This window comes from Engystomops pustulosus, chromosome 11, assembly GCF_040894005.1.
Source record: "Engystomops pustulosus chromosome 11, aEngPut4.maternal, whole genome shotgun sequence".
Taxonomy (NCBI): Eukaryota; Metazoa; Chordata; class Amphibia; order Anura; family Leptodactylidae; genus Engystomops; species Engystomops pustulosus.
In genome coordinates this window covers 91,261,665-91,285,737 of record NC_092421.1, presented here as the reverse complement: position 1 = coordinate 91,285,737, position 24,073 = coordinate 91,261,665, and the positions used below count along the sequence as shown (strand labels likewise).

General features: G+C 50.0%; 1 protein-coding gene across 1 annotated transcript in view; it reads left to right on the top strand.

Moving 5' to 3' along the window:
* The window catches only part of SCNN1A (sodium channel epithelial 1 subunit alpha), a 191,677-nt gene extending 167,968 nt beyond the window's left edge, over positions 1 to 23,709 (top strand). Inside the window, exons 10-13 of the mRNA XM_072129606.1 lie at positions 11,429 to 11,486; positions 13,317 to 13,360; positions 16,254 to 16,329; positions 22,473 to 23,709. Coding sequence (XP_071985707.1) covers positions 11,429 to 11,486; positions 13,317 to 13,360; positions 16,254 to 16,329; positions 22,473 to 22,868 — 574 coding nt within the window. The 3' untranslated portion in view covers positions 22,869 to 23,709. The remainder of the gene's footprint in view (positions 1 to 11,428; positions 11,487 to 13,316; positions 13,361 to 16,253; positions 16,330 to 22,472) is intronic.
* Positions 23,710 to 24,073: the final 364 nt, after the last annotated feature.

The following is a 24,073-nucleotide window of genomic DNA, read 5'->3' as shown; positions in this document are numbered from 1 at the left end:
AGCACCAACATCAGGGGACATGACCACCTCCGCATCTTCGGGCACAAGGGACGGAGGTCCCCTCGCAGAGCATCGCCCAAAGGGGACACTAACTCTTGTCACACTTGTGCCCTCCGCATCATCGGTAGCAGATGTTATTTTACTTTTTCTGTTGCTTGGTAGTATTCGCCGCTGCTCTTTAGCCGGTGTGAGGCGCCGCTGATCTCCAGTCTCTACAGAATGTGCATTATCCCCAACACCGACACAAAATAATACTTTTTGTTTGGGAGGTTCGGAGCCCTCAGCCTCAGCGACCCCTCCACACTGCCGCCGCCCCTCAACTGAGTGATCAGCAGCGACAGCATGAAGAGGCGCCGAGGCACCGGAAGCTGCCACCAGTGCCGGGCTATCCCCCCCTCCCACCGGGGGACGCACCACAGCACTGGATTTTGGTGGTATCGCCACATCCGAGCCGCCCTGATTGTCCGGCCTTGCGGCCGATGCCTCCCCTGCTCCCCCGCTGTTACCACAAACAGAGACGGAGCCCATCGCCACATCAGATGTCACACCTGTAATCTCCCTGCACCTTTGCACCGGGTCCACAGCAGAACTCGGGGGGGTTTGGGTAGCAGGGCTTGCACAGTGAGCTGACCCTGCGCTTTGCCCGGGGGGGTGTACAGGGAGGGGGGTAAAGATAAAACGTACCTCTTCTTGCTGCTTTGGCCTGGTCTTCTTACTCTTCCTCCGGCTGCTCCCCCCAGTGGCTTCCTCTGGGAGTTCATCACCAAACGAAAAGTTCTCCATGCGCACTGGGGACTCGAGCAGCCGGATCTCCGCCATGAGCGCCCCTCCCTGGCTGCCGGTGTCACTGTCCTCCCCCGAGCGAGGTGTTACTGCTGGCTGTCCTGCAGGGGGCCCACTGCACGAGGCCTGCTGATCTTCCTGCAGGCCGCCAGGTGGGAACTGCTGCTCGTCATCATCATCATCATCCTCCTCCTCCACCTGGCTCGCAGGCTGCAACCCCTTCAGCCTTTGCTCTCTGTTGTCAGCCATTTCTGAGAATCTGTCATCATTTAAAAGTTTTTCCTTAAATGGTCCGCTATTATCACAAATAAAGATCTTTCTGGAATCCAACTTTGCGATTTCTTCTTTTAGGCGATTAATCTCACCATTTATCGCTATCTTGCGCTTCTTTTGCGCTGTAACAGCCATGGCGCGGGCACATCGCAGCTCCTCCCGGAGCCTCCTGATGGTCTTGGTTGCCTCTTCATACTCACAGAGGTGGCTCTGGACCCGGGAGGCATAGGTGGACAAAGACTCCCGGGGCCCCTGCACCGCCCAGCCTCCCCCCGCATGGTCAGCCTTACCTCCGTGAGCACTCCGCTTCATGTCTCCAGCCCCGGAAGGACCGCTCTCACCCGCACTGACATCCAGCTTCTTGCTACGCCGCTTCACACTAGACTCAGGGGGAGTAGGAGCAGTATTACTACGACTCCTGGTGGAATGTCTCACCCCTGAGTCCTCCATAGCACTGGCCGGTTCCTGGCTACCCCTGCCCCCCGCCGGCCTGGCCCGGGAAGCAGGAGCCTGGGGCTTGCCGCTCTGGCTCATGCCCGGAAACCCACCCCCTCCCTGGGAAGGGAGAGAGCAGGCCCCAGGTGGAGATGGAACCTGCCTGGAGCTAAGAGCAGCAGCAGCACACAGCCTCTCACAGCAACAGACAGAGCTTAACGATGTAACGAGCTCCAGAGCTGCACTCACTATTCTGCTGCTGGTGCAGTCACTGTGTACATACATGACATTACTTATCCTGTACTGATCCCGAGTTACATCCTGTATTATACCCCAGAGCTGCACTCACTATTCTGCTGCTGGTGCAGTCACTGTGTACATACATGACATTACTTATCCTGTACTGATCCTGAGTTACATCCTGTATTATACCCCAGAGCTGCACTCACTATTCTGCTGCTGGTGCAGTCACTGTGTACATACATGACATTACTTATCCTGTACTGATCCTGAGTTACATCCTGTATTATACCCCAGAGCTGCACTCACTATTCTGCTGCTGGTGCAGTCACTATGTACATACATGACATTACTTATCCTGTACTGATCCTGAGTTACATCCTGTATTATACTCCAGAGCTGCACTCACTATTCTGCTGCTGCTGCTGCAGTCACTGTGTACATACTTGACATTACTTATCCTGTACTGATCCTGAGTTACATCCTGTATTATACCCCAGAGCTGCACTCACTATTCTGCTGCTGCTGCAGTCACTGTGTACATACATGACATTACTTATCCTGTACTGATCCTGAGTTACATCCTGTATTATACTCCAGAGCTGCACTCACTATTCTGCTGCTGGTGCCGTCACTGTGTACATACAAGACATTACTTATCCTGTACTGATCCTGAGTTACATCCTGTAAATCTTTTATTTTATATAAAAGTGAAAAACATAACAATAATAAACATAAATAAAGCCATAACTTCTGGCAAAAGAATTACAAAAGAACAAATATAAACGAAAATAAACTTACAAAACCTCCTGGCCCAGCCACACACACACCACACACTCAGCATGAAAACAAACAAAACCTTCACCCAGTCCCACCACCTAATTTTTTTTTTTTTTTTTTTTTTTTTTTTATATCGAAATACACAGCAAAATACACATAAATAAATAAACAATAAATAAACACAGAAATAACAATGAATATAACGGAAATAACATTAACATTAAATAACAATAAATATAACTAACTAAATCCCACGCCCATCACCCTCCCACCCAGACACTGGTCTAACGTCCAAAGTTTGCGCTATATAGTCCAGACCAGTGCCCAGGATCGTATAGTCCAAGTCCCGTCCACCCCCCTCCCAACCTAACACCCTAACACCAAAACCCCAAAACCAACCAACCTATATACACAAGAACTATAACTACATATAACACAAGATACAAACACATTAAACATACCAACATATATCAAAACCACATAAAGCCCAGGTTCGGTGCCTGCAAGCCCCTACATCTCTATAACCTCAGATACAAAACAAAAATCTACAGTGTCAGCTTCAGCCCAACACCAGGAGCGGAGATGACAGACTAAGGGACACTAAAGGAGAACCCCCTCCAAAGGAGAGAGGCCCTCCCCGTGCCCAGCCTCTCATACTCCAGAGAGCGCACCTTCACCAGGTCACCCACAATGTTCCTAACCACCTCATCCACCGGGAGGATTTTACGCTGCGTCGACACTAAACACCGTGCGTTCCACGTGTGGTACCTGACCACTAGACTGACTAGGAATAACGTGCAGCGGTCCCGGCCACCCAGGCCTCTGAATGCTCCATAGGCCCACTCCGCATAGGAGAGACCGGCCAACCCGGGCCAATGGATGGAAGCGCCCACCCGGTTGTACACCTCTGTGTTAAAGGGGCACTGAAGCAGGAAGTGGTCCATGCACTCCAGCAGGCCACCGCACTCCTCCCGGGGACAACCCCTTTCCTCAGAGCTCCTACACTTCAGATTGTCCCTCACACACAGCTTTCCATGGAAGCAGCGCCAAGTCAAGTCCCAAAACTTCAAGGGGATCCGGATAGAATTCAATAAACTCAAACCCACCCCCAGATCCCGACTTGGGCAATCCCTGAGGGCCAGAGGCTTCTGGAAACGGGCAAACAGAACCCTTTTGTCAAGGAGTTTCCTCGACATGGTCCTGATCTCCCACATTCCCAGACCCCACCGGCGAATCACCTTCAGAACCGGGGTAGCATAAGCCGGAGTAGCATAAGCCGGAAGATGCCCATGCGGTGTACGGAGATCCTTCACTCGCCCTCCTGTCTCCCATTCCTGGAAGAAAGGCCGAAACCATCCCCTACAGGAGTATACCCACGGAGGAGCCCCCTCTTTCCAGAGGTTTGCTACATTGATCTTAAGAAAGGTATTCACTAGGAATACCACAGGGTTGACCATACACAACCCTCCTTGTCTCCTCGTGCGGTAAGTAACCTCCCTCTTGATTAGGTTCAGCCTATTCCCCCATAACAGTTGGAAGAACAGACTGTAGACCCGAGTCCAGAGGGGTTCTGGCAACATGCACACACTGCCCAGATATATCAGCAATGGGAGCAGGTAAGTTTTAATCAGGTTTACCCTTTCCCTGAGGGTCAAAGACCAACCCTTCCACTGGTCCACCCTCTGAGCGGCGATCTTAAGCCTGCCGTCCCAGTTTTGCATGGGGTAATCCCCTTGGCCAAATTCGATGCCGAGAACTTTGGCAGAGTCCTGGGGCCCTGGAAGAGTGTCCGGGAGATCAAAGCCTGGATCCCCCTCTCCCAGCCAGAGACTCTCACACTTATCCCGGTTGATCTTGGACCCAGAAGCCTCTGAGTAGCGGTCAACCTCTGACATCACCCATTGCGCCTCCCCTCGCGAGGACACAAAAACGGTGACATCATCAGCGTACGCTACCACCCTTAGAGTGGCTTCCGGTGCCGCCTGGTCCATCCCGACTCCCACCAACGGCCCACGATCAACCCTCCTAAGGAATGGGTCAATCGCGAACACGTATAAAAGTGGGCTCAGAGGACAACCCTGGCGAACACCAGACCCGACCTCAAAAGAGCGGCCAATCCAACCGTTCACAAGCGGGAAACTCTCTGCCCCTGTGTACAAAACCTTTAGCCAATTGACAAACTCCCCCGGCAGGCCATACCTCAGAAGGACAGACCAGAGGTACTCGTGGTTAACCCGATCAAATGCTTTTGCCTGATCCAAGGACAGCAAGTACCCCTTCCAGTTACCAGCCCTGCCCTGCTCCACTGCCTCCCGAACACAGAGCACAGCACTAAATGTACTGCGGCCTGGAACAGAGCAGTGCTGGGTCCCCGAAAGGAGCCGGGGCGCAAACTGCACCAGCCGATTAAACAGCACCTTTGCCAAAACCTTTCTGTCCGTATTGAGAAGCGCTATGGGACGCCAATTCTCAATACGAGATCGGTCCTTACCCTTTGACAGGATGATCAGGGCAGACCTCCTCATTGACTTCGGCAGAGCGCCCGAGGAAAGACACTCATTATATACCTCAGTCAAGAGGGGAACCAAGGCGTCCTTAAAGGTCTTATAAAACTCAGATGTTAAGCCATCCGGACCTGGCGATTTCTTGAGGGCGAGCCCTTCAATCGCCCGGCTGACTTCCTCTTCCCTAATCATCTCTGTCAAAACATCAAGAGAGGGGTCTACTCCTTGCTCAGGGACAGTTTCAGCCAGGAAATCCGACATCACATCCCGATCTAGATCCTTCCTGCCCAAGAGGTGCGAGTAGAAGGATCTGACGACCTCCAGAATCCCTGATCTGGACCTTTTCAGGGATCCCGTACTGTCAACCAGTCCTGTGACAACTTTACCATTCACTGACATCTTGCAGTTTCTGTAAGGGTCGGGCGAGCGGTATTTCCCGTAATCCCTCTCAAAAACCAAAGATGCGTGTCTATCGTACTGACACCTCTTCAGCAAGGATTTCACTCTGGAGATGTCCTCACGACTACCTCCAGTCGAGACGAGATGCTCGAGTTTCCTCCTCAGGCCCTGATACAGGCGGTACCTGTCCAGGCTCCTGAGGCTCGAGAGCTGGCGGAAGAATCTCGCCACCCTTTTCTTGAGCATCTCCCACCACTCTGACTTACTGCTACAAAGGCCCAGCAATGGTACCTGGCTCTGAAGAAAGTCCTCAAAGGATTGTCTGATCTCTGCTTCTTCCAGGAGAGACGAATTGAGCTTCCAGTAGCCTCTTCCCATCCGGGGGGTCTCTGTAACATTCAGAGAAAACAAAATTAGACAGTGGTCGGAGAACTCCACCTCAACAACGGACACTGCTGAAGAAATGGCTTCCTCCTTTAAATAAAACCTGTCTATTCTAGACCTGCAGCTACCCCTATAGTAGGTGAACCCCGCGTGGCCTGGGGTGTGCCGGATGTGGACATCCACCAGGCGAGCCTCACTGGCTATGCTATTAAGAGCGACGCTATCATAAGTCAGCTTGTCTCTGGAACCTCCCCTATCCTGGGACCTCGTGACAGCATTGAAGTCCCCTCCAAAGACCACCTGCCGACTTGTAAAAAGGTAGGGCTTGATCCTCATAAAGAGACACTTCCTGTCCCACTTGGACTGGGGACCATAGATGTTAATAAGACGAAGTTCTTGTCCCTTCATGAGGACATCCAGGATCAGGCACCTCCCCATTTCTAACTCAATAACTCGTCGGCATTCTACCGTTGCGGTAAAAAGGACCGCCACTCCGCTATACGGCTCGGCCGCAAGAGACCAATAGGAAGGCCCGTGTCTCCATTCCCTCTTAGCTTTAAACACGGCCGCCAAATCTGGCAGCCTGGTCTCCTGCAAAAATAAAATGTCGGCTTCAACGCGGCCGAGAAAATCAAAGGCCGCAAATCTAGCCGCATCAGACTTAATGCTGGCGACATTAATGGACGCCAGCGTCAACGGAGTGGGTGCCGCCATCATGAGTGATTGAGTTAGACGGCTTTTTTCTTACTATTCCCCTTCCCTCTACTGTCCTCTGAGGATGATCCCTTTTCCATTTTACCTTCAGAATTGGGGCAACTTCTCTTTAACGAAATTGAGGTATCCATATTATTATTGGCCCCCAAGGACCCACCCGGACCACCCTCTCCTTCATCCTTGTCTCCTGACTCTGAGTCAGTCTCCCACTCTGAGGACCCAGCATCCCCAGAGGATAGAGACTCGGCGCCCCCTGCAGGCTGCTCCGCCGCCACCTCCAGAACCCCACCCTCAGCCCCTCCTTCCGAGGAGGCGATCTCATCGAGGGTGAGGAACTGGTTGGAAAGCTCAACCAGAGGGGAGGAAGTTTTCCCTTCCTTAGGTACCTTAGATAGGCCGCGTTTTTTCTTTTTCTGCTTGCGCTTATTTTCTAGCCAAATCCTGTTATCCTCATCCATACTCTCATAATGGGAGGACGTGGAGGACATGGCACCTTTCTCGCGCTCCATCCTCCTGACCTCCTCATCCAACTCATCATCCCTCAGGGCCTCAATAGCATGACCAGCCTCTGAGGAAGGACCAAGGGTCACCCCAGCAACCTGAGGCTTCCCCAGTTCTCTCCTTTTTTGTCTGGCTTCAAGCCGCCTTAACTGAGAAGGTGACTTATTCTTACTTTTCTTCACAGGCCCCTCAGCTCCTCCACCTCTGCTGGTACCTTCCCCAGCAGAAGCAACCTCATGGCTCTCCTCCACTGGGGTCACAACCGCATTGGCAAAGGAGCGAGGACAACGGCTGAAAGGGTGACCGAGCTCACCACACAGGTTACACCTAATGTCCTTACAGGATGCAGCGAGATGACCTAGCCCACCACACAAAGCGCACTTCTGCACTTGGCAGCTGGCGCTAAAGTGTGTGGGGTCACCGCACCTGTGACAGACCTTCGGCTGCCCCTGGTAGAAAATCAGGATTCTGTCCCGCCCAAGAAAGGCTGAAGAGGGAATGTGGGCGACTGTGCCGCCTGAACACTTCAACTTCATCATGAAGGTCCAGGCTCCAGACCAAATGCCAAATTCATCGCGGTTTTTCTGAGGTACCTGAACTACTTCGCCATAACGACTGAGCCAAGTCATGATGTCCATGCAAGAAAGTGACTCATTACGGGTCAAAACGGTCACTTTCTTGACTGCGTTTTGGCGAGACACTGCTTGCACAGCAAAGTCTCGCCAGCCAGGCTCGTTCTTTGCCAGCTCATAATTCGACCAGAAGAGCTCTAAGCCCTCCGGCCGAACAAAGCTGACATCGAACTCCGGAGTACCATAAGGATGTATCAGGGCAAAGATGTCACTAGCCTTGAAGTTCATCTTCAGGAGGAGCTCCACCACCCTTGACCTGGGTGGGCATGCGTCACTGCCCCTCCAGCGAAGACGAACCACATTCCTACGGGCTTCTCCGGGCCCGGTTGTGGGTAAAGACCATACAGTCTCTCCCCCCCTTTGCTCTTGGAAGGCTGCCAGGCCATGCCTGTCTGTCCAGAAGGACAGATCAACATCTCTCCCCTCTACAGTGATTGACTTTTCCCCTCTCCTGAGAGCCTCCAGAAGACGCCTTTGCAAAACGTGATTCCCAGAGCCAGGAGACAAGGAGTTAACCCCACTTGCCCCAGCGGTGACACTCGCATAGCTCCTTATGGGAGCGGCCACCACTGGGGGTGCAGATGGATCAGCACTCCTACCAGGATCCCCCCCAGCACCATTCACCACCCCAACATTCACCACACTATGTGCATTACTGCCTCGCTTCCTTGCATCACTCACACCAGCTGGGCCAGGAGGACCTGGGGTTGCCTCAGCGTCACTGGACACTGGGGGTAGAGCCACCTCCATAGCTGATACAGCCTGAGAAGAGGCAGCTCCAACCCCGATCTTATTTGTGCCCTCTGCCTCATTGGCATTAACCCCTTGTTGTCCCACAGTTTTTTTAATGTTTGTGCATCGCTGCTCGCTGGCTGCTAGAGGCCGCTTGTCCTTATAAATTCCAGACAGTCTCTTTGTCCCATTCATATCTCCAGGGTCTGATGTTCCAATACAGAATAACACGTTTCCTGCGCTTTTTAATGCAGGCTGCACCGGATGCTTGGGAGGTGCTGCACTACAAGCCCCAGCAGCCCCATCACACTGCCACCGCCGCTCACCGGAGCTAGCAGCAGCCACAGCGCTAGGGGCCACAGGAGCCACCGCCCCTGGCACTGGGCCACCCCCCCCTCCCACTGGGGGGCAGCGCACAGTACCAGGACCTGCTGGATCGCCCTCACTGTCCGGCCTTTCGGCCGATGCCTTCCCTGCACCATCCTTGCTACTACAAACAAGGCTGGTGCTCTGCGCCATGATAGAACGTGGCTTTGCAATCTCCCCGCACCCTGGCACCGAGTCCACTGCAGGATTCGTGCTGGGCTGGGTAACGGGGCCTACACGACTGGCTGGCACTGCTGCCCGCCCGGAGGAAACAGGGAGGGGACGAAACACCAGATTCACCTCCTGAGACGCCTTGGTCTTCTTGGCTCTCTTCTTTTTCCTCTTTTGGTCGTCATCTGGCATATCATCGCCGAAGGAGAAGTTCTGGAGGTGAACTGGGGACTCGAGCTGACGGATCTGAGCCATTAGCGCCCCCCCCTGGCCGCTGTCATCACTTTCCTCCTCCAGGTTGGCAGAGCCGCAGCCTGATGGTAATGGCGCTTGCTCTGCAGGCAGCCTGTCGTGCGAGGCCTGCTGGTGTTGGTGCAGGCCACCAGACGGACACGGCTGATCTTCCTCATCCTCCTCATCATCGCCATCATCCGCCTGGATCTCAAGCCCCTTCAGCTTTCTCAGCTGCTCCTGGCGCATTTCTTCAAACCTCGCGTCGTTCTCCAGCTTTTCCCGGAACGGACCGCTGTTGTCCCGGATAAGCCGACGCTTCTCCTCCAGAGCGGTGACCTCGGCTTTAAGCCTGTTGATGGTGGTTAGAAGATCAGACTTTTTCTTCTGTGTAGCCACCCCCGCTAGGGCCAAGGTCTCCCGTACCTCCTCCTGGAGCCTCCTCAGCGCCTTGCCAGCTTCCTCGTACTCACGGAGGTGCTCAGCAATCCGGGAGCCATAGATGGTAGCAGACTCCCGGGTTTTTAGATCTCCCCATGCCTTTTCCACACCTCCGTGAGCACCCAGCTTTCCAGCTGAACCACCCAGCTTTCCCGCACAGTCACTCAGCTTTCCAGGAGGAGCACTCAGGCTGATGTCACTTGCCTTTATCTTCAGTGTTCCGGAGACCTTGCGGCTTCCCTGGGTCTTGGGGGTGGCAGCCGAGGTCACATCGCTGCGTCCTTGGCTCCGGGCAGATCTTCTCACCCCCTCCGCTTTGGCCGGTAACTGGCTTTTCCTGCCCCCCGCCGGCCTGGTCCGGGAGGCAGAAGCCTGGGATTTTCTTGGCTCACTCATCCCAGTAACCCACTCCCTCCCTGGGGAGGAGAGAGCAGGCCTGGGTGGATGGAGATTGCTCCAGGTGGTTCAGGAGCTCAGCAGCACACAACCACACCCTCCAACAGCTCACAGCAGAATGACAATGCACTCACTATTCTGCTGCTGGTGCAGTCACTGTGTACATACATGGCATTACTTATCCTGTACTGATCCTGAGTTACATCCTGTATAATACTCCAGAGCTACACTCACTATTCTGCTGCTGGTGCAGTCACGGTGTACATACATGACATTACTTATCCTGTACTGATCCTGAGTTACATCCTGTATTATACCCCAGAGCTGCACTCACTATTCTGCTGCTGGTGCAGTCACTGTGTACATACATGACATTACTTATCCTGTACTGATCCTGAGTTACATCCTGTATTATACCCCAGAGCTGCACTCACTATTCTGCTGCTGGTGCAATCACTGTGTACATACATGACATTACTTATCCTGTACTGATCCTGAGTTACATCCTGTATTATACCCCAGAGCTGCACTCACTATTCTGCTGCTGGTGCAGTCACTGTGCACATACATGACATTACTTATCCTGTACTGATCCTGAGTTACATCCTGTATTATACCCCAGAGCTGCACTCACTATTCTGCTGCAGTCACTGTGTACATACATGACATTACTTATCCTGTACTGATACTGAGTTACATCCTGTATTATACCCCAGAGCTGCACTCACTATTCTGCTGCTGGTGCAGTCACTGTGTACATACATGACATTACTTATCCTGTACTGATCCTGAGTTACATCCTGTATTATACCCCAGAGCTGCACTCACTATTCTGCTGCTGGTGCAGTCACGGTGTACATACATGACATTACTTATCCTGTACTGATCCTGAGTTACATCCTGTATTATACACCAGAGCGGCACTCACTATTCTGCTGCTGGTGCAGTCACTGTGTACATACATGACATTACTTATCCTGTACTGATCCTGAGTTACATCCTGTATTATACCCCAGAGCTGCACTCACTATTCTGCTGCTGGTGCAGTCACTGTACATACATGACATTACTTATCCTGTACTGATCCTGAGTTACATCCTGTATTATACTCCAGAGCTGCACTCACTATTCTGCTGCTGGTGCAGTCACTGTGTACATACATGACATTACTTATCCTGTACTGATCCTGAGTTATATCCTGTATTATACTCCAGAGCTGCACTCACTATTCTGCTGCTGGTGCAGTCCCTGTGTACATACATGACATTACTTATCCTGTACTGATCCTGAGTTACATCCTGTATTATACCCCAGAGCTGCACTCACTATTCTGCTGCTGGTGCAGTCACTGTGTACATACATGACATTACTTATCCTGTACTGATCCTGAGTTACATCCTGTATTATACTCCAGAGCTGCACTCACATTTATCTTTTTCTTTAAAGTCTGACAGATTATCGACTTAATGCCGGATATTCCCGTTGGCCAACCAAAGTCAGTGAGGTGAGTTACTTGTACTTTTCATAAGAAATAAATGAAGGAAATTTATAATTTTGTTTAATGAACATAAAATAAAACACAAGACAGATAACAAGGCAAATTCCAAGAAATTAGAACAGAAGACGGGGCATCTAAAGCCTGTAAACTTGACTCATCTAAGGCACAATATGACTCTTCTTATTGTCACATGACTTTGGGTGAGATTGTTTTTATCGGTAACAGATGATTTCACATAAAAGAGGGAATAATAGAAAGGACATTTCATCCCCGACCTGAGCAGGGTAAACTCTGATGACAGGTTCCCTTTAATAATATCAGCAAAGAATATCCTAGTTCTGTAGAGTGCGGGAACATGGGAAGATGTTACAGTTAGAAATCCTACAATTCCTCTCCTATCAGACATTACTCATCACCTTTCGTTCTCGCTCCAGTGATGGAATTTGTTTTCTTTTTTTTTATTTGCAAATATTCAGATTTTTTGCCACGTGATCTTTTGCAGATCTGTGTGTCCCCAGGGCTACAGACTATAATAAAACCACTTGAGTTGACATTTGTGGATCTGATAGTGGAAGGTGGATTGTGCCCCCTGTGTAGTTATCACTAGACCATCGTTAATAGAAATTGTCCTTGTAATGAGAGGTTAAGTATCTGCTCCCGGGAAAGGATTGCTGTATTCGTTGTCTCTCCTGGGACCCGCTAGAGGATTTCTTGTAGCTACGTGTTTGCTCAGCTGCTTAGTGGGTCCCAAATGCAACAAACACACATCTTGATAAATCGTCCCCATAAAATTAAGATGTAACAATTCCCTAAGGTTTGACATTTAATGTCATGCACCACCATTATCAGTAGATGTATGTAAGCTGAAGCATACTAGGGTATCCAAAGGAAACCTGTCATCAGATCTTACCCCATTAACCTACCTACCTACCTACCTACCCATGTAGGGTATGAAATGTCATTTCTAGAATTCCCTATTTTATCTGAAGTCTCACCAATAAAACATCACCTCCAAGGTCATGTAAAATTGAGTTGAGAAGAGTAATTTTTGCATGAGATGAATCATGAAGAAGTATATCGAGGGCTCTGGTTCTGCAGCTCACAGAACCCTAATCCTGAGGCAATCTGAAATGTGACATTCTTCTTATCTATAATATATCTTGGGGTTTCTGAAAGGACCACCCCCTCCCCTCCTGCAGCTTCTGAATTTGATTAATCTCAGGCAAATATGACTCTTCTCTGCTCATGATCACATAACTTTGGAAGAGATTTCTTATAGGTAAATGGCAAAATTTCCCATAGTAGAAAGGACGTTTCATACCTGACCGGAGGGGGCAGGTAGTTTAATCGGGCAAAGTCTGGTATCAGGTTCCTTTTACAGTGGCATAAAATGTGGAATCATCTATAATCTACTATGTGTAATGATATTACATTCCTCCCGTCCACTTAGGACCTGGCACTAGATATGTTACAGGGCACAATCATGGGAAGATGCAATAGATCCCTAGTTCTTGGTGTCCTACAACGCTGCCTGCAATCACTTACCCAAATTACCTGTTTCTACCCTTCCTGTCCCGGCCTCAGAATAGAGATGTGACCCCTGACCTCTGCCTAGATTTTCTGTCTTGACCTCAGCTTGTCCATCGGTCTCTGTCTTTCCATGTTTCTATCATGTAACCAAGATGAAATACTTTCCTAGGGGTTAAAGGAGCAGCCCAGGGCACTACCCACACAGCGGCTGCAGGACTAGCCCCAAGGGGCTTTCCTTTTGTTCTAGAATTATTAGTATTCTTCTCTTTTATGCATAATAACACTTGCAATGTTTCCCATTTACAGAACTGGGTGCTTCAAACACTGTCCAAGTCCAATACCACGGCGAGGTAAGACCACCCTCACTAACACTCGCTCTTCATCATCCATGGGACACAAATCGCAAAAGCGGAACGATGTCCATTAACTATCAAATCCCGTTATTTGGACATCCTAGATAGAGTCTGATTCACTAGTGAGGTATCGTTTTACCCAATCCACCCCTTTCAACTGGTCCTGGGGGTGGACATGATATGATTCCCCAAAATCATGAAGATCAGAAGATATCCGGACCCTGAAAACTGGGTGTGGAAGAATGTCCGTGTGACCGATGGCTTCATGTGGGGTCTCTGGGATTCCCAGTCCAAGCTTATTAATATGTAGGATGATTAAGAGGTGATGAGTGGGACTGCGACAGCCAATCAGCGGCAGAAGATCACACCCCACTGTCAGATCCCTGGAGCGTGGGGTCACCAGCTGCAATCGTCTGATCGGTTGGGGTGCTGGGGGCTCCCTCCAATCACCTATCAGTTTGGTTTGGTCTGGAGGTCTATGTACGTGTAGCACTTTATCACGTCATCAGAGGCCATCTCCCATAATAGGGATAATAATCCCTACTGTGAGGACAGGGAGAGCCTGCACTTACCTCATTGTCTTGTCATGATGCCAAGTACATTTTATCAGATACTTTAAATATCCCTTTAATTTCTATAGTGACATTGGGGAAGCGTTTATTAACTCTTCAGAAGTCAGTAACCCCCTGCTGGTAATGCAGTGACTATGAATGAGAATAAGACCCCATTACTGTGCGGCACGCTGGAGCGCACCCGGGGATAGATATTACACAGGTTCTCCACATACAGAAGAACATTACTTGGAAACTCTCTGCTTTTACCTTTTACCTGTAATCCCTCTACAATTAGAAGACTTGGCCACCTTAAATCTAATGTGTATGGTTAGACCGCCTTCATTTATGCCTAATGCCCCCCATGTGTGATTAGATTACAGGGTGGTCCCCATTCCATCATGTGCATTAGAGGGAGATCCCAGCAGCAGCAGGTCCTTATTCTGATGTGGTGTGAAGACGTTATCAGGACACTTATAAACTCCTAAGGACGTATCTGTTGGGTGGCTTGTTAGTATGTAATTGGTGCAGCCTCCCTACACCCCCAGTGATCCCTCCAGTGCTGCGCTCGTCTCGTGATCCCTACATTCAGGGCGTGATTCATCTCTATTATGTCTAATCTTGTATAAGAATTTATATTGTGCAATCTCGCCTATGTATAGAGCAGAACTGGGGACTCTGTGGGAGGGAATTATACAAAGAGTCCTACAGTAACAAGGACCAGGCCACCGCATAGGAGGATGAGGCACCAACTGAGGTCGCAGCTGGAAGGGAACATCTCCACACCTGTCCATAGCTTATTGGAGCCGACCACCCGTCCATAGCTTATTGGAGCCGACCACCCGTCCATAGCTTATTGGAGCAGACCACCCATCTATAGCTTATTGGAGCCGACCACCCGTCCATAGCTTATTGGAGCCGACCACCCGTCCATAGCTTATTGGAGCTGACCACCCATTCATAGCTTATTGGAGCCGACCACCCGTCCATAGCTTATTGGAGCTGACCACCCATTCATAGTTTATTGGAGCCAACCACCCGTCCATAGCTTATTGGAGCCGACCACCCGTCCATAGCTTATTGGAGCCGACCACCCGTCCATAGCTTATTGGAGCCGACCACCCGTCCATAGCTTATTGGAGCTGACCACCCATTCATAGCTTATTGGAGCCGACCACCCGTCCATAGCTTATTGGAGCTGACCACCCATTCATAGCTTATTGGAGCCAACCACCCGTCCATAGCTTATTGGAGCTGACCACCCATTCATAGCTTATTGGAGCCGACCACCCGTCCATAGCTTATTGGAGCCGACCACCCGTCCATAGCTTATTGGAGCCGACCACCCGTCCATAGCTTATTGGAGTTGACCACCCATTCATAGCTTATTGGAGCCGACCACCCGTCCATAGCTTATTGGAGCCGACCACCCGTCCATAGCTTATTGGAGCCGACCACCCGTCCATAGCTTATTGGAGCCGACCACCCGTCCATAGCTTATTGGAGCCGACCTGCAGTGCCAGACACAACCTGGGCAGCTGGGGGCGCAGTTTTCCCACCTCCTTAGGGAACAAACATTCAAAGCTACATTTTTAAATGTTAAATCCTTTTTCTTAACATTTAAGCAGCTACGAGAGTCTGTGAAATGACTTAAAGCTCTGCCAGTTTTTTTAACCCATTGACTATCCCAGCCTCTATCACCTGGAGTTGCTCCCCCTGGGGGGTACTTGCTGTGCCAGAACAGCCCCACCCGCGCTGTAATCCAGCAGATTGAGGCTTTTGTCCTGTGGAAACGTGTTACGAGTGACGGGAACGCAGTTTTGAAGAGGCGGCTGTTTACAATGATGAATGGGGGGGTTGATTCTGTTTGAGGATTTAACACTTTCCAAGCCAGGTTCCATTTTTTTGGGAATGTAGGTATATTAGCCCAACGTGCGACGTATGTGAAGTTACACTAATGATCGTGTGATCAGTGCGGGAAACAGGAAGCCTTGTGTGCCGTGTCCTTTACACCCTATGGACGGCTCAGGAAATGCTCCGGACCTTCCTTCTGGCATGAAGGTGATCGGTGACATCTGATTTCGGCCACCGATACACAGACAACAAGTGGAGGAGGTGGACGGTTTATATGACAATGTCATGTTCAGGGGGAATCGCAGGAAACATTTACATTCTTTGGGTACAATACAAATAAGATTTTCATAACTTTAGAGCTTATTGGTATCAGCAGTCAGGGCAGGACTGTGGAACCTGCAGCCAGTATTCTAGCTTTTTATGCTTAATCCTGCTGACAGTTTCCCTTTAATCTCGTTTTCATCACTTGTTTTTCTTTTTGCCAGGAACAATGTGGCGAAACTCAACATTTACTTTGAGGAGATGAACTACAAAACCATCCAGGAATCTGCAGCCATCAATGTAAGTGGACAGAATACCCTCAGTGTCAGGGTCCACGGCACGTAACTCCACACATAGTCTGCAGGAGCCGCCACGGCAGAGATGAGTGGTGGAAAGTAGAGTAGGTGGAGGGTCCTGCCAGGCATGAGGTGGGTGGTGGAAAGTAGAGTAGGTGGAGGGTCCTGCAAGTCATGAGGGGGGTGATGGAAAGTAGAGTAGGTGGAAGGTCCTGCCAGTCATGAGGTGGGTGGTGGAAAGTAGAGTAGGTGGAGGGTCCTGCCAGGCATGAGGTGGGTGGTGGAAAGTAGAGTAGGTGGAGGGTCCTGCCAGGCATGAGGTGGGTGGTGGAAAGTAGAGTAGGTGGAGGGTCCTGCCAGGCATGAGGTGGGTGGTGGAAAGTAGAGTAGGTGGAAGGTCCTGGCAGTCATGAGGTGGGTGGTGGAAAGTAGAGTAGGAAAAAGGTCCTGCCAGTCATGAGGGGGGTGGTGGAAAGTAGAGTAGGTGGAAGGTCCTGGCAGTCATGAGGTGGGTGGTGGAAAGTAGAGTAGGTGGAAGGTCCTGGCAGTCATGAGGTGGGTGGTGGAAAGTAGAGTAGGTGGAAGGTCCTGGCAGTCATGAGGTGGGTGGTGGAAAGTAGAGTAGGTGGAAGGTCCTGGCAGTCATGAGGTGGGTGGTGGAAAGTTGCGTCTCTTAGATTTCTCGTACATATAGTCAGTGACACTTTTAAGACTTTCTGATGGGGTTAGGGTTAGGGGTCGGAGGTGTTGACCTCCATCGATCTACCGGGGACACTGAATGTTGTCATACAAGATTCTATATACACATTGTATACTGTGACTGTATATGGAATATGGCCGTGTCCTCCTGACATGTGGCTGCACACGTGGGTGACGTGGTGTCCTAGTTCCGGGGACTTGTATATGACTTTGTATATTAATATATAGTCCTTGACCTAAGGAAGGAGGAAGAAGCAGAAACAAGGAAGTATAGACGGATCAGAGAACAGACCGGTCGCGGGGCTGGGATTGGCTCACATAAAAGCATTGAGGATGATTTGCATAAGGCGGCGGTGGAACCGGTCCTGCCTGATCCAGAGGCGTCGTCCCTAACTAATTATCATAGTGATGACGCATTGCAGGTCCCACACCCATTCTTCTCGTTCCGTCTCCTTCAATCTCTGCCTAATACCAACATAAAAAGAGGATCTGCTCAGAACCTCAGGGCTGGGGCTTGTAGTTAGGACACGGGACCCCTTGGGGGTTACCAATAATCAACATCTTATGTGCAGATTGTTACTAAAGATACAAAAAATGGACCTCAAAAAGTTGCAAAGCAAGTGTCACCATGAAGAGCAGACGATCTAGAGGCTTCTGTCTATTGTTACATATGAGAAAGCGATGCACATACTCAGACACGTCTCCAACATCCATGAGAGATCCAGGGGGCACCCTCCAAAAACCAAGGCCTTCTAAAGTGCAGCACTTAATCTCCTTGGCTGACCTGGAGGCGGTAGCCAGGAGTAACTTAGGAATGGCCTCAGTTTGGAGAACGGCTGCGCAGCTTGGAGGGAATCCATTTATAACTGATGATACAATTGTTTCTAAGGAATCTGCACACTTCTAGCTGATTGCTTCCCAGGACACATTCATATAACTTCACATTAACATATACAGTGGATCTTATTATGAGGCCCCTGGTTACATACAAAGTCTGCCTTGCCCCGTCTATCTGATCTTTGCTCAGTTTAACTCTTTGTTTACGGGACAGAAATCCATTCTATAAATGAGAACGATCTGTGGTGACCATGTTGAGAAGCCATGAGGAACACAGAGGGGGCGTCCTGTTCTCCTATAGCTGCTCTTGGGAAATAATAGGGTGTAAGGGTGCAGCATGAATCTCCGGGGATCTGATGATAAATGGCGATGAGCCTTTGGTGTCCAAGTCCAATAGCGCACGCCAATAACTGTGTCTCTGAAGATGTGATGTGAGATCTGGGAGGGATCTCCTGGACCTTGCACAACAAGTCTGTGGTCATCAACTAAACATCTTCACAACCACAAGATGCAAAGAGCTTTATTGTGTGAGTAGCATCTTACTTATGTCATGACCTCGCCTTCTGCCTGTGACAAGGATTTCCGGAATCATCTGAAGCTGCCACATCGGGTCTAGTTACAGTAGGATTTCCTTAGTTTGACAAAATGTGGTGCAGAAAAAGTATTATGTGCTGGAGGTTCATGGTTGGAAGCTACTGGAGGTTGATTGTGACCTTCAGGAGTTGCCCAGTATACATTGGGGCACAATTACTTACCCGGTCCACGGAGTTCACAGAAAGTGCATTGTCCGTGTATGATGCGCTGTGTGGGGAGTCACTAAGATCCTGCACCCGATATCCTGCATGTGTCGCTTCCCCGCTCAGGTCCCCGGAGTTCACCTTCTTCTTCCTGGTGCATGTAAGTGCATTGTCCGTGTATAATGCGCTGTGCGGGGAGTCACTAAGATCCTGCCCCGATATCCTGCATGTGTCACTTCCCCGCTCAGGTCCCCGGAGTTCACCTTCTTCTTCCTGGTGCATGTAAGTGCATTGTCCGTGTATAATGCGCTGTGCGGGGAGTCACTAAGATCCTGCGCCCGATATCCTGCATGTGTCGCTTCCCCGCTCAGGTCCCCGGAGTTCACCTTCTTCTTCCTGGTGCATGTAAGTGCATTGTCCGTGTATAATGCGCTGTGCGGGGAGTCACTAAGATCATGCACCCGGTATCCTGCATGTGTCACTTCTCCGCTCAGGTGCCAGGAGTTCACCTTCTTCTTCCTGGTGCATGTAAGTGCATTGTCCGTGTACAATGCGCTGTGCGGGGAGTCACTAAGATCGTGCACCCGATATCCTGCATGTGTCACTTCCCCGCTCAGGTCCCCGGAGTTCATCTTCTTCTTCCTGGTGCATGTAAGTGCATTGTCCGTGTATAATGCGCTGTGCGGGGAGTCACTAAGATCGTGCGTCCGATATCCTGCATGTGTCACTTCTCCGCTCAGGTGCCAGGAGTTCACCTTCTTCTTCCTGGTGCATGTAAGTGCATTGTCCGTGTATAATGCGCTGTGCGGGGAGTCACTAAGATCCTGCACCCGATATCCTGCATGTGTGGCTTCCCCGCTCAGGTCCCCGGAGTTCCCTTCTTCTTCCTGGTCCATGTAAGTGCATTGTCCGTGTATAATGCGCTGTGCGGGGAGTCACTAAGATCCTGCGCCCGATATCCTGCATGTGTCACTTCCCCGCTCAGGTCCCTGGAGTTCACCTTCCTCTTCCTGGTGCATGTAAGTGCATTGTCCGTGTATAATGCGCTGTGCAGGGAGTCACTAAGATCGTGCACCCAATATCCTGCATGTGTCGCTTCCCCGCTCAGGTCCCTGGAGTTCACCTTCTTCTTCCTGGTGCATGTAAGTGCATTGTCCGTGTATAATGTGCTGTGCAGGGAGTCACTAAGATCCTGCGCCCGATATCCTGCAAGTGTCACTTCCCCGCTCAGGTCCCCGGAGTTCACCTTCTTCTTCCTGGTGCATGTAAGTGCATTGTCTGTGTATAATGCGCTGTGCGGGGAGTCACTAAGATCCTGCACCCGATATCCTGCATGTTTCGCTTCCCCGCTCAGGGCCCTGGAGTTCACCTTCTTCTTCCTGGTGCATATAAGTGCATTGTCCGTGTATAATGCGCTGTGCGGGGAGTCACTAAGATCCTGCGCCCGATATCCTGCAAGTGTCACTTCCCCGCTCAGGTCCCCGGAGTTCACCTTCTTCTTCCTGGTGCATGTAAGTGCATTGTCTGTGTATAATGCGCTGTGCGGGGAGTCACTAAGATCCTGCACCCGATATCCTGCATGTTTCGCTTCCCCGCTCAGGGCCCTGGAGTTCACCTTCTTCTTCCTGGTGCATGTAAGTGCATTGTCCGTGTATAATGCGCTGTGCGGGGAGTCACTAAGATCCTGCGCCCGATATCCTGCAAGTGTCACTTCCCCGCTCAGGTCCCCGGAGTTCACCTTCTTCTTCCTGGTGCATGTAAGTGCATTGTCTGTGTATAATGCGCTGTGCGGGGAGTCACTAAGATCCTGCACCCGATATCCTGCATGTTTCGCTTCCCCGCTCAGGGCCCTGGAGTTCACCTTCTTCTTCCTGGTGCATATAAGTGCATTGTCCGTGTATGATGTGCTGTGCGGGGAGTCACTAAGATCGTGCGCCCGATATCCTGCATGTGTCGCTTCCCCACTCAGGTCCCCGGAGTTCACCTTCTTCTTCCTGGTGCATGTAAGTGCATTGTCTTGCGACACAATTTGAAAGTTTGAAATCCCTCGCTCAGTTTGAATTAGTCGGATCGTCCGCCCCCTAAATTGTGTCGCATGGAAGCATGCTGATCACGTGCAACACAATCCCAGCGCAGACACCTGTTATATACCTGCCCAAGCCGTACAATCCCAGAAAATGTTGGAATATCCAACGAAAGTGCACACGCAAACCCTTAGTAAATGAGCCCCATTATCTGTAACTAACTGATTCTCATGTTTGCAACCATTGGGAGAACAAGGGATTAATAACAAGACCCTTAGCCTTGCCCAATCTTTTCTAGTACACAAAAAGAAGAGCCAGCAGTGGGGGCCATCCACTGCGGGCAGTATGCATAGAACACCAAAAATTTGAACAAAACAATAACAATCACTAAGTTTATATATTAAATTTATATTTTATTAGTAGCAAAAAATAACAAAAATTGGAAACATATGAGTAATGAGTGGACCAAAAATAAAACAAAGATAAAAAGTGGCTGTGCAAATTAAATAGCCAACAAAGAGGCAAGGGAGTAGGTTATACAATCCAAGTTAAATACATTTAAGAGCACAAGGAAGGCATGAGAAACATAATAAACATGAACCAGTGTGACACATATAAACGGGTTGTACTGATACCATACCAGGGATGCACGCCACAAACCCCGACACGTGTTTCGCCGCTTAGGTTTCCCCTTGAGAAAGCCTAAGCGGCGAAACACGTGTCGGGGTTTGTGGCGTGCATCCCTGGTATGGTATCAGTACAACCCGTTTATATGTGTCACACTGGTTCATGTTTATTATGTTTCTCATGCCTTCCTTGTGCTCTTAAATGTATTTAACTTGGATTGTATAACCTACTCCCTTGCCTCTTTGTTGGCTATTTAATTTGCACAGCCACTTTTTATCTTTGTTTTATTTTTGGTCCAATCTTTTCTAGGCCAAATATAAAGAGCTTTGGAAGTGGTAGGATGGATCTGCATATATTCACTTCATTCTTGCAAATTGTTGCGTAACCAAGAGGAACCAATGGGGGACTGGGATGGGCACATCCAACATCAGGGCCACCTAGCTCCTATTTCTTCTAATTCTACTGCCCTAAGCCATAGGTTTCCCACATGTGATATAGGTGAAGCACAGTGTGGAGACCTGGATGGGAATATCCTGGAATGATCTCATTGTATGAATAGAGACTTGTCTTATTGTCAGTCACATCGGAGCGTGAACCTGTGGAGATGACATAGAATAGATGTTTCCTGATACAGATTGATGTGAGAGTTTTATCGAGGCTCCAGCGTTTAGCCTGAACTGTCCTGGTGGATGGTACTTACCCTAAACCACCCACCTCTTCCCTGTATTCGATTCTCCCGGGTGGTCGGCTAATGCCGCAGGCTCCTGCAAACACGAGCCACATTTACTTTTCTATTGAAAATCCATGTCATGAATGTGACAATCCGTAAAGAATATTTTGTACATAATCCAATGACCCGGATTGTGGGAAACCTAAACATGAAGCCCGAGGAGCAGAAATGGTGACCCTGGAGTTCCCAAACTCACTGGAGGGGGAAACACCTGGATGAAGTGGGATCAGTTTTCTCAACCACCTGCATCCCCTGCCTTCCGCTACAGCAATGGGTGGTTCTAGATGGTTCTTTGGCCAACACTGGGCCATTACCCAAGCAGAAGCTGGGCGTGTTACAACTTTTGGCAAAGGGTAGCCATTCATAGCAGAAACTTGTGGGGCCTTCTGGATTGGACACATGAGGAAGGTTTACAGGTTGAACCACCTCTTTTTATAGTAGGTTTCCCAGTAGATGGTAAATATTAATGTCTTCCATCTTTCTTTCTCCGCAGATGGTGATGCTTTTATCCTTGATGGGAAGCCAATGGAGTCTTTGGTTTGGCTCTTCAGTCCTGTCAGTAGTGGAGATGGGAGAGTTGGTCTTTGACGTCATTGCTATTGGTGTGATCATTCTTGCTCATCGTCGCTTGGCCAAACGCAATCAGTCCGTGGAAGAGGCAGGAAGAGCGCCAACACCTGATCCCTCGTACGGACAAAGGGAGCACCAACACCCCGAGATGCCGCAAACCCTCCCTTCACAGAGTCAAATGAGAGTTGTAGCCGATATCACTCCTCCGCCGGCCTATGAGACTCTCGACTTGAGATCTATGGGAGGAGGATCATCTCGAAACTCCAGCCTCCGCAGTCACGTTTCACATCATGCAGAGGTCCCATGGAGGGGTGAATGAGTTAGAAGAGAGGTGCAAATAAATTGAATCATTATATTAAAGGGAGGGACAATCAGGTAACCAAGGTTAAATAGAACGTGGGAAATTATAGACATGACCATAACCCTACAACTTGACCTACTCTTATCCGTATGACCAAAACAAATATCAAGTGAAAATCCTCTGTACTGTATAGTGGCTCTGCCAAGTACTGCAACTCACATGGAACAGAGTCTCAACCAAATGATCAATGGACGCCCAGGAAATCTCCGAGCAGAGGATCAGTGGCAGAAGCTCACCACCAATACAGAACCCCACCACCAATACAGAACCCCAACACTAATACAGAACCTAACCACCAATACAGAACCCCACCACCAATACAGAACCCCACCACCAATACAGAAGCCCACCACCAATACAGAAGCCCACCACCAGTACAGAACCTAACCACCAGTACAGAAGCCCACCACCAGTACAGAAGCCCACCACCAGTACAGAACCCCACCACCAGTACAGAACCCCACCACCAGTACAGAACCCCACCACCAATACAGAAGCCCACCACCAGTACAGAACCTAACCACCAATACAGAAGCCCACCACCAATACAGTACCCCACCACCAATACAGAACCCCAACACTAATACAGAACCTAACCACCAATACAGAACCCCACCACCAATACAGAACCCCAACACTAATACAGAACCTAACCACCAATACAGAAGCCCACCACCAGTACAGAACCCCACCACCAGTACAGAAGCCCACCACCAATACAGAAGCCCAACACCAGTACAGAACCCACCCACCAATACAGATGCCCACCACCAGTACAGAACCCCACCACCAGTACAGAACCCCACCACCAGTACAGAACCCCACCACCAATACAGAAGCCCACCACCAATACAGAAGCCCACCACCAGTAGAGAAGCCCACCACCAATACAGAAGCCCACCACCAATACAGAAACCCACCACCAATACAGAACCCCACCACCAGTACAGAACCCCACCACCAGTACAGAGGCCCACCACCAATACAGAAGCCCACCACCAATACAGAACCTAACCACCAATACAGAAGCCCACTCCAATACAGAAGCCCACCACCAGTACAGAAGCCCACCACCAGTACAGAACCCCACCACCAGTACAGAACCTAACCACCAATACAGAAGCCCACCACCAGTACAGAAGCCCACCACCAATACAGAAGCC